At 45.2% G+C, this 10374-nt stretch overlaps 1 protein-coding gene and 1 non-coding gene across 3 annotated transcripts in view; one reads left to right on the top strand and one right to left on the bottom strand.

Moving 5' to 3' along the window:
* Window positions 1-240: 240 nt before the first annotated feature.
* On the bottom strand, window positions 241-368 carry LOC115323917. The gene has a single exon (XR_003919234.2). It is a non-coding gene; the product is annotated as a U11 spliceosomal RNA (small nuclear RNA).
* A 1245-nt stretch (window positions 369-1613) lies between these two features.
* LOC8025989 (protein DEK) overlaps window positions 1614-10374 on the top strand; it is a 39595-nt gene continuing 30834 nt past the window's right edge. Inside the window, exons 1-2 of one of the 2 annotated variants that reach the window (XM_029984189.4) lie at window positions 1614-1776; window positions 7578-7737. In XM_029984189.4, the coding sequence (XP_029840049.2) occupies window positions 1675-1776; window positions 7578-7737 (262 nt within the window). In that variant the 5' untranslated portion in view covers window positions 1614-1674. The remainder of the gene's footprint in view (window positions 1777-7577; window positions 7738-10374) is intronic. The other variant, XM_042286808.1, reaches the window with a different exon arrangement.

The raw sequence follows: 10374 nt of genomic DNA, 5'->3' as shown, positions 1-10374 counted from the left end.
ATAATTTTGACCAGGGACAAAAATTGGACGACACACCAACATGGTATTATGTTATCCAGTTCTTGTCCCTAGTCGCAAGTTATCTTTTTTCTCAATTCGTCAGCTCGCCTGCGCAGTAACCCGACTTTCAGCAATGCTATGTCACCACCTCCGGACTAAATGTATTTCTGAAGCCAGAATCCGTTCTCTTATAACAGTAGTGCTGCATACGATATGATCTGTTATTTGAATTCGTTTATGCGGGGCGCCGGTGCATTACGACAACCAACTGCCCCAGCTCTAAAAATTATACATTCAGAATCTCTTGATGGCGATTCTGTGCACTGCACGAAGTGCAATGCATGGCAGCGACGCCAAATGCCCTTTTAGTCAACGACGGTACAAATATTTATTCTTATACCACGATCATGTACGTCTCTGCCGCGGTGAGGGATTGAATAAATAATAAAGAAAAACATTACTGTTCGCGTCAAAATAGTTTCTGTGAATGTATTATAAATAGTGAAGCGCAAAGAGACCTATCTCTTTGTTTAAAGATGATTACAACGATAAGAAAACGCATCAGCTAATTAAATGAGTAAACATTTTCTAGATACCGCAAGTGCCTAAGATATAGTTCTCTTAACTGTGGTTAGGAGACGCCACGTTGTGGGGTTTGTGCTGCCATCTGTGCGAAAGTTTTTTAAGTGTTCGTATTCGCGACATTCGCGAATATGTTCGAGAGCATTTCCACGATCAAGCGCTAGGATCGCGACATCCGACAGCATGTGCTGCACGACATTCCGGCTTTTTCGACGTCATTTGTTGCCCCTTGGGCACCACTTTTGATGTATGGTTTACGGCTAAACACACCAGTCAGAGACGCGCTCCAGGCGCTCCAGGCACCGGACCAGTCTCAAACGGCATGTTCGTACTCGTTGCTCTTTGCTGGTGCGTCGCAACGTACGTGTCCGGTGTGCAAATATCAAAGACTACTAACGGTTGCCCGTTTGTTGTTTGCGTTGGCATGGCCTATGCTGTGCTATGCTTGAAGCAAATGTTTACGGATCCGTAGCTAGGCCAGCAAGCTGGGAAAGCCTGCACCCACGATATTTTAGATTTCTTTTTGTAACTGCATCTCCTACAAGAACACAGTAAAAAATAAGAATAAAAGTTATGAGTGGATTTCGGAGTTTTGTTAAAAAGTCAAACGGTCAAACTTTTAAAAGGTGAGCAAGACCTGTCTTGTAAAAAATTCAAAACCCCCTTATATATATAAAAAAAAGAAAAAAAAAGTTTTTAGTGGTGTAGCAGCTATGGACTTCACAGAGACGAGCATAGCTAAGCAAAAGCTTTTAGTAATATTGAAAAAAAAAATTGTGATTTTGGTGAAATTAAGTTAAAATACCAACGACAAACTTCGGATCGTCTGTTACTGATCCTTGAAGATTAGTCATCGTGGTTATCGTTATTAATATTATTACTATTAAAAATGATAACGCCTTTGCGTTATCTTGTCTGCAAAACAGCCCGGTTCTCTCAGAATTCCGGAGTTTAATTACTGATATTTGATTAATTTAAAAGGACCGTTTAATATTGCCGGGCGAAAACAAATAATATTGACCCGCCGTTTACAAAGGAGCAGAAGTTGGCAAAGTCACGAAATTTGCTGCTCTCCGATTGGACGAGCCTGAAATGAACTCGTTTACCCGCCATTTTGAATACGACCTACGACAGGAGCTCAGAATCACCATGTCGGATTCGGAAGGCACTCCGCACGAAAACAACGTCAAAGACGTAAGTCATACTCGTCGAAAACGATGCTTACTTTCGAAAGGGAGCAAAGTCGGACGTCTGTCTCGCACGTAGCTTGTTGACAGCGTCGGAATCGTCCGTTCGCGGGCCATCGCCGTAGGTTTTTTTGGCGCTAGCAGCTAGGACTAGATCCCGTTGAAAACAATGGGAAAAGGCAGCGCGCGGGCCGCTTGTTTAGGCCTAACGCGGGCATGGCTTTCGCCAGCTTCGTCGCTGTACTTGGCGATTTGCGGCTCCAGTTTGGTGTGGACGAGCGTACGAATTCATTAAAACTTTTCCGCGGTTCTTACGAACCAAATTTGCACGGGGTTTTTAAGCGAGGTCGCGCCTAAAGTATCGAGAAACCAAGTTGCCGGCTCGCGCGACGTTGCGAGTCCGCCGTGGGGGGTTTCCTCGCTTCACGTTCTCCTGACGGTATTCACTCGACTCGGACTAACTGTGGTTCAACTCTTCGGTTTCGATGCGGGAATGAACGCATTTTAACGCGTGCGTAACTTTCGAGCTCGTGTTCGCGGTTGTCCGGTTTGAACCGCATTTCGTGCGGCGTTACAAGTCCACGGGTTGATTGACATGCGCTGCGTACCGGACGAAGGTTGCCGTTGCGCAAGGTGCCTGAGCGTCAAGTCTCATATTTGGGCAATTTATACCGTCGTTGATATCGGTGTTCGTTCGTGGTTAATTAGTAAGCTTATCTCAGTATAAGTTACTTGCGCAGACAGTTCAATCGTCTTTTTTTTTTTTTTGAGGGGGGGGGGGGGGCTGTGCTGTCCACACCTGATGGTACTGTATACATAAAAAATGTTGACATTCAAAAGTAGAAAGAGATTAAGCACGGCAGCATTACAGCGTGCCATACAAGGTGCGCAGTATCCTCCGTTGTGCACCCGCACATAAGAACAAGGCAAATTTTTTCCTGGTATTCTGCGTGAAATAGAAACATGTTCTCTACTTGGGGGAGCAGATAAGCCGCCTATTTATTACCCCTTTGTCGCAGATTTTTTTTCTGTAAGTGGAGAGCCTTGTCGTATGTTACCGTGTGTAGATTAAAATTAATGTGGCAAACACTTCGTAAACTTTTGTACACTGAACAGGCGTAGCGTAAACAGTGACATATTGTGGTTAATGTGGTATGAGTAACTTGTGGAGATGCTGAGAGAAAAGGGCACCGCTTGCAATGAAACACTGTCTTGTTTGTTGAGTACAATCTTTTTACTAGACGCTGGGCAAGTAAAAAAGATGATCCCTTCTGAAACGCAGCAACTATGGTCGACAGACGTCCATGCTTTCTGCTACTTATAACTTGGCACATCTCTTTGTTCTCTGTGTTGTGTACTCTTGATCAAATCTCGTCGAACACTCCCCAATGCCAGATGTGCTCAGACAATAGCAAATGACCACATCTTTGTTTCTACATTTTGTTGCACAAAATGCAACTGCTACAAGTACATTTTGTGAGACTTTTACGGGTAATGCTGTGGGGCTCTACCTGCATTATTTTTTTATAGATAAACGTCCTCATCGGCAGGGTTGCCAGGAAGTTGTCACTTCCCGACACGCATGCACATTTAGTCTACATGACGCAAATTTTGGATGTAATAAGCCATAAACAGCTGTACTCATCCTCACTGATGTGAAGCCGTGACAGCAGTTCTCAAAACTCTGAAAAGCTGCCAGCGGCGGCATTTTGTGGCGGCGAGCTTTACAGGTTCCTACAAGTCAGCGATTTAGCTTGCAGCTTTCTGTTAAAGGTAACGTGAAGAGAGAGTGGGATAATGGTTACGGCAGGCTGTCTTGCATCGCTATTACGAAGTGCTTAGATGCGGGGACTACGCAGATGATGCAAGTAGCCGAGAGATTTTTTTTTAATTTCGGGCAGAAGCTGGGAGAGTGGATAGTTGTACTTTTAAGCAGAGTAGTTGCATCCCGTGGATGTCGAGCAAATTAAATCTCGCATTCTGTGGCGACAAGGATTTATGTGCAATTGACTCGTCTGCTTTTTTCTTTGCTGGAACAACATGTTGAGTGCGACGAAAAATATAACAATGATTGTAAGCGTGTTCGAATGTTTTAACCAGGCTGTTCCCAAGCAAGCTGATTTGATGGGGCGGTGCAAACTGCGCTCGTTGAACTGGTCAATTGTCGGTTCTGCACCGTGTAATCACACTTCTTGCTCATACTACTACGCGTAGCATAGGGTGGGGTGACAAATGGCGGGCAATTGGGGAGGACAGACCGTGACGCCCCAAGCGGTTAACTTAACAACTACACGGATGGGGACAACAAATACAATGACGCAGCGCTCGGCCGACAGAACCGAACGCGGCGTCAGCGTTCGGCTGGAGTTCGTGCTCTCCAGCGAGGGGGAGGAGGGGCTCTTTTGTTTCCACAACGGCCTGCATGAACAATGCAGCATGCACGATCCTAGCTTAGCACAAAAGCCGAAGTGGGTCAAGCTCCCATTCTCTGAGGATAGATCCGGCACTTAACGTCGCTTCGTTGATTGTTAGATTTTTTACATTAAAATGTGCCCCGCGCTCTATTGTAGAAGATGACATGCCCATAAGGCCTGTCGGCATGTGCACAGGCCTTGTTTTGAGTAAACACCGAGCGTGGGGAAAACAAACGGGTCAGAGCGCCCCCTATAGTTCGATCTCCTGCCCAATAGATTGGCACGGCGAGGATGAAGTTTCTACCGCCTATACAGCTTGGTGGAAAACGTAATATGGTCATTTCCTAGAGACCGAAAGATAAGGAGGACAGAAGGAGAGGTGCAACAAATACTTAAGCGTCCGTGGGACACCTTGTTTGTGCGATGCAAGCATTTCGGCCTCTGCAGAACCCTCCTTTACTTCTGAAACAAGAAGCCTTTCGTTCCACAAGGTGCAACTGCATTGTGATCTGTTTCACAACCCGGATTTGGTGTACATGCCAGTCGGGTGCAAGCAGTTGTGCGAGTGTTTACCGTATGGCCATGACTATTTCGACGTCTGTGACATTGCTTCCGTAAGATGTCAAACTAGTGGCTTTATTATTTCGACGTCCCACTTCACTACAGCTGTCGCAGTGGTAGCCATTTCGTTCTGTTTAGTTTCTGATGGTGTTGTGTTGACGTTTTGACGGATTCATGTGTTGCATTTCTTAGAAGTTACGGTTCTAGTTGGCAGTGGAAATCTCTTATTCAGCGTGTGAGTGGGACTGGCTCGGCAATTGATCCTTTCGGACACAACACGCCTAGCAGCGATGTTCTGAGCGTTCTGAGCTTGCATGTCATTTTGGCACGCGTCTCACTTAAAATTTTGAATCTACAACAAGGGCGAGCTGTCTTGCCTGCACGTAACAAATGTAAGTGCTACGTAACACTGAGAAATGTGGCACACTTGTTGTGATCAGTGTACTACGTAACACTGAGAAATGCAGCACGCTTTTTGTGCCTCCATATTGTGCGAGCGCCTTCTTATGGTCGCAGTCTCGCTTTGCGTCTGGCTCCTCCCTGTTTTTAACCGTGTTTCACGAGTTGTTTAGTTTAGATTTAGAGTTTAGTTCATGTATAACGAGCGGCTTAACTTTGAAACGATCGGGATGTTGAATAAAAGGTTGTGAACGAAAAAATCTCTTCTTGATGTTTCTTGACCGGTGCAAATGAACAAAAGTCTTGGTGCGGTTGTACGAAGTGCACACATTTTCCAATCAACTGCAAATTTTATGATGCGACATACCGCTCTCTTGTCTATATAAAACAAAATAAATCATGAAAAGCAGCGGTGCCACACTCTGTAAAGTTAAAGGACACATGCAAAGGAAAAAAACATTTTTTTTTAAACGGCTTAGATGGAAAAAGGATGCCATAAAACGATTTTACAATGAAGAAAAAAAAATTTTAGAGCTATATTTACAGCGCCAAACGAATTTGAAGTTGGCGCCTGCGGGCACCACGGAAAAGTGGTCCGTATTTATCATGTGACTGGTCCTTATTTATCACGTGGTGCTTGCGTTCTTTCGGAAGCTTCCTATGGCCTCTAAAAGTAACTTATTCATCTTTGTTTGAAGTATAACAAAAAACTAAGATGAATAAGTAACTTTTAGAGCCCAAAGGAAACTCCTTAAAAAGGCGCAAGCAGATATGATAGACCTGTGCGCCGGTCAGACGACGGCGGCGGCACCCCGAAGCAGGCGAACTTGTGCGGCGGCAGCGTGGAGAAAGGCGTTGAAGCGGTGTTCGAACAACGCTCAGCGTGCGGCGGCGACGCAGTGCGGCGTCGCGCGGGCCTACCACGTGATCAGCGGCGGCTCCCGCGAGCGCCAACTACAAATTCGTATAGCGCCGTAAATATAGCTCTAATAAATTTTTTTCTTCGTTGTAAAATCGTTTTATGACATCCTTTTTCCATCTAAGCTGTCTAAAAAAAATGTTTTCTTCCTTTGCATGTGTCCTTTAAGGGGTATTCACACGAGGGAGAAATCCCGGGGATTTCTCCCCGGCACGCGCATCCCACGACGAAAACGTCGGGCTTTGCGATGTGCAAAAGCCTCGCGTTTTCATCTCGTGATGCGCGCGTGCCGGGGAGAAATCCCCGGGATTTCTCCCTCGTGTGAATACCCCTTTAAGCACAACCAATAAAACGTTTAGTGTGCCTGATAAGTAATGTACTTTAAGAAGTTCTTTTTTTTGCATTTTACATTACTTGGAAGGTCATACAAACTGCAGTCGGTTGCACATTTGTTTTCAGAAAATTTGTGTTGAACCGCGCCGCCGCCTGCAAGCTAGATGATATTGGTTTGACTGCCACTTTCTATCACTTTAGTACAAGCTCCAAAGCCCCAAATTTCTAAGTTTGAGATGTCAAGATAAGGAAATATTTCAGCGGGGGACAAAAAGTGGCATCGCGGGCGTAAAAATAATATTAAGAATTAATTTGAAATTGGGCGTTAAAATAGTCTCTGCCTTACCGGATGGTACACTAAGGGCATGCTTTGAGCTAGGTACAGCGTCCCCCCTGCTCCGTTCACCCCTAAGCTGACAGCGTGGTGGGAGCTGTGCGCTCGCCGGGTATGAATGCATATGGACAGGAGCGTTATCGCGTGGCAAAAGATAGATGTACAGCGGGTCCAACATACCTTCTATTGCCCCTTCCAGCTTGGTGGTGAATGGGGTATAGACTTTCCGTTTAATCTCGTCCCCAGTTACATAGTTTGTGTATACAATATGGGCGACGAAAAAAAAAGACGTTAGTACTTGAATTTAGTAAAAAAAATATAAAAAGAGGCAAGACAAGAACAGTGGCAGTCGCTAATAAACCGTCAACGCTTCCTAGTTGCGTGGCAAGAGCAAAACAGTACTCTCCCCTGACCGGAAGTTCCGTAGTTTGAGGTGGCAAAGCCTGCATGGGAACTGTTTATTGGCAAGAAGATCAAAGTATAGGGGCTTATTTTTTTATTTTTGTCCGTATTTTTTTTTTTTTTTTTTACAGAGCTCGGTGTTTAGCCAACTAATGGCCCGTAGACTGGATTACTGGCATTGTCTTGACTGCATTTGACTTTGACTCGTGTTTGATTGGCGCTTTACTTATCCAACACAAGTCGCAGTCTAACTATAACACAGGGTCCACGTCGGCCGAGCGCAGCGTCAGAAACGCAGACAGATAACTCGCGTCGGCGTCCCTGTCGGTCTGGTTCTCGAGTTCGTTCACACTAGCACAACGGTTGTTTCGCTTCTCCGGTAGTTGCCGGAAGGTGTGAACTACGAGCATCACTGAAGCGACGTTTGGTCGGGTTTTTCCTTGCAGCACGCCGAGGAGAACGATGCGGGGTCAACGGAGGCCGTGAAGCCCGCCGCCAAGAAGGGGGTGGGCCGCGCCAAGGAGTCCAAGGCCAAGGAGGAGAAGAAGCCGGAGACGGACGAGGGCAGCGAGGAAGGGGACAGCGGGGACGACGAGGAACCCAAACGTGAGCAGGCTGCCGATCGGCACCTCTTTGGCGTCGAAACGAGGTCATTTGTAGCGGGAACAAGCACCTGCGCTTCGGGTATAGACCTTTTCATTTCAGTAGTTGCTTGACCGGCGGGTAGAGGGCGCTGGCGCACTCGCCGCCATTAGGTTGCTTCAATTTGGTCGGTTTCGGTTTCAACGTGCACGGGATTGTGATGCTGTTTCATGCCATTTTCGATTATTTTGCGATATAATTTTTTTCTTGTAGCACACAGCGAATGAAATATTGGTACTGAGCCACTTGGCAAACCACGAAGTTGTTTCGAGCCTAAATTGCGATCTTTTTTTACGAACACTATATGCGTCTGATTCCGTCCATCGTTAATTTCGGCCAGGTTCGGCGGTGAAACAACTCCGCTGATGCACAGGGAAAAGTACCATTGTCCACGGCCGTACCCGCAAACACTACTTTCCAGAAGAAAAATAAATAAATAAAGAGTAGGACAATCTCCGCCTGCAGCGTGCGCTCGTTGCCTGCCGCCGTGCTTTGGCTGTGCAAGCACCGAGTGGTACGGAAGGTAGATATATATAGCTCGCGCTCCAAGTCAGAGCTGCTACTGCTAACCTTATATTCCAACAGACTATATTGCATGAGTGCTTGGTGGAAAAGCAGGTCGACAACACGATTAACAATCTGCTGATTCACCAAGAACAGATGAACTGACAAGTTTACTGTTCGATATTTGGTTTCCGTACACCAACCTTTTCTAACTGCGAGACTGGAAACGTCTTTTATAATGACTACAAAAGTTTCATATAATCACGTAGATAATATAAAAAGTGATATTGTCTCGACCGGTTTTATTTAAGGAAATTAAGCGCTCAAAAAATATTTTGATACACCAGCGTTCACTAGAAAATTTCTTTAACTAAAGTAACTATAGTAGGGTTCACTAGAAAATTTCTTTAACTAAAGTACTCATTAACAGCATTTCAAAATATTGGCCTTATAAAATAAACTTTTTGTTATATGGATGTTTGCTTACGACGTTCTCAAGGTATGAGAAGGGTGAGGTAAGTGAATGCCAGACTTCAAGTAAAGTCTAATATTCATCTTCCGTAAAATTTGCCGAATGAAATTGAAGAGCGCAAAAGAAATGATCTCCGATAAGTTTGGCTGAAGTCGAACGCCACGCGTCCCCCAATGAACAAAATCTGTTCGTTGATTGGAAACGATGCGCTTTGCACATTTTGACGTCGCCAGCTGCTGAAAGTAACTCCCTATTCGCCGTCGACAACCGGCTGCACTCGGGTAATTTTCATGCTGAAGGATTCTTTTCGGCGTTACATTTTGTGAATCATAGGCACTATCAAGCTGTTTGTGACAGTTTCTTACGTGGGGAGTCCAAATATTTGTGTTGAAATAAATTAATTGAATCTGCATGGTTATATTAAAAAATGACTTAAGCAATTTAAAGACTATGGACATGGAACCAAGCACGATATACAATTCCGTGGAATTCATAAATAAACCGATAAAGCGAATGCTTATATCGCACACGTGATTAAGAACGTAAAACATATATAGGTGGGATATTGCGAAGAAACAAGTTGCCTAATGTTAAGGTACCGTTATTTCTAGCATAAAAAGTAATTCAAATTAAACATTTATTCCCGCGTCTTGTCCACAAGTTCTCTAGTGTAATCAAAAGAAACTGTTTTCGAATTGTTGTAACTACAAAACACCATGCTTTCGGGAAAAACACGTGGCTAATTACGCTGGGTGTTTTTGTTTCCTTCCTTGGCACCAATGCGCACTCATTTATATAATAACATTAGTCTTCCTATTGCAAATGTTCCGCTCTTATTAGTAACCAAACCTCAGTTCTCATAAGATGTTGGTATTTGAACCCTCGAGGCTCTCTTCAAGTCATATATGTATTCAATGTGCGCAAGTTCTAACGCTGATTCCTGTATCCCGCACGCAGACGGTAAAAAAATATTCAAAACGTGTTACAAAATCAACTACAGAAGATGCGCGCATAATGATGTAATGGAATTGCATGGTAAGTATAAGTATCTGACGACACTTTACGGAGTAAGGCAAGAGACGCGGCGACAAACACGAATTCAACGCATCCGCCAAGGCGCGGACGGGAGAGCGGAGCAACCAAGTTGAAGCAACCTAATGGCGGCCGCATCACGTGATTCCAAGATGGCAGCGCCCATGCGGCGGAGGGTGAAAAGGGCTATAGGCGCTTCATTCTCCGATCATCTTCCGGAAGCCGCCATTTGGGCACTTAGCGCAGAGCAGACGCAATTTTCGACGGCCAGAATTCAAACGTGCAGATTTTTGAGACCTAGTTGTGGGGTGTTAGGAAAACTCGGGCGATGCTATTTTGCTCCCTCCTGTGCTGTCTAAAAATTTGCGAAGGAATGTGTTTGCAGCCACAATTTGGAGGAGAGCATCGGATAACTGGCAACAATGAACCTGGGCACCGAGTGCACCTAAGTGTCGTTGCGCTCGTTATCCTGTCTGTGGTGGGCTCAATGTTAGTGTGCTCTCGTGCAGCGAATGGAAGTTGTATACAGCATGCGAGTTTGCCAGACATTACCTAGAGGCTGGTTCCGACATTTGCTCCCGAGTATGGCCGAC

Source organism: Ixodes scapularis, unplaced genomic scaffold (assembly GCF_016920785.2).
Source record: "Ixodes scapularis isolate PalLabHiFi unplaced genomic scaffold, ASM1692078v2 PGA_scaffold8__174_contigs__length_109621045, whole genome shotgun sequence".
NCBI classification, from domain to species: domain Eukaryota; kingdom Metazoa; phylum Arthropoda; class Arachnida; order Ixodida; family Ixodidae; genus Ixodes; species Ixodes scapularis.
This window is presented reverse-complemented; position numbering and strand designations above follow the sequence as displayed.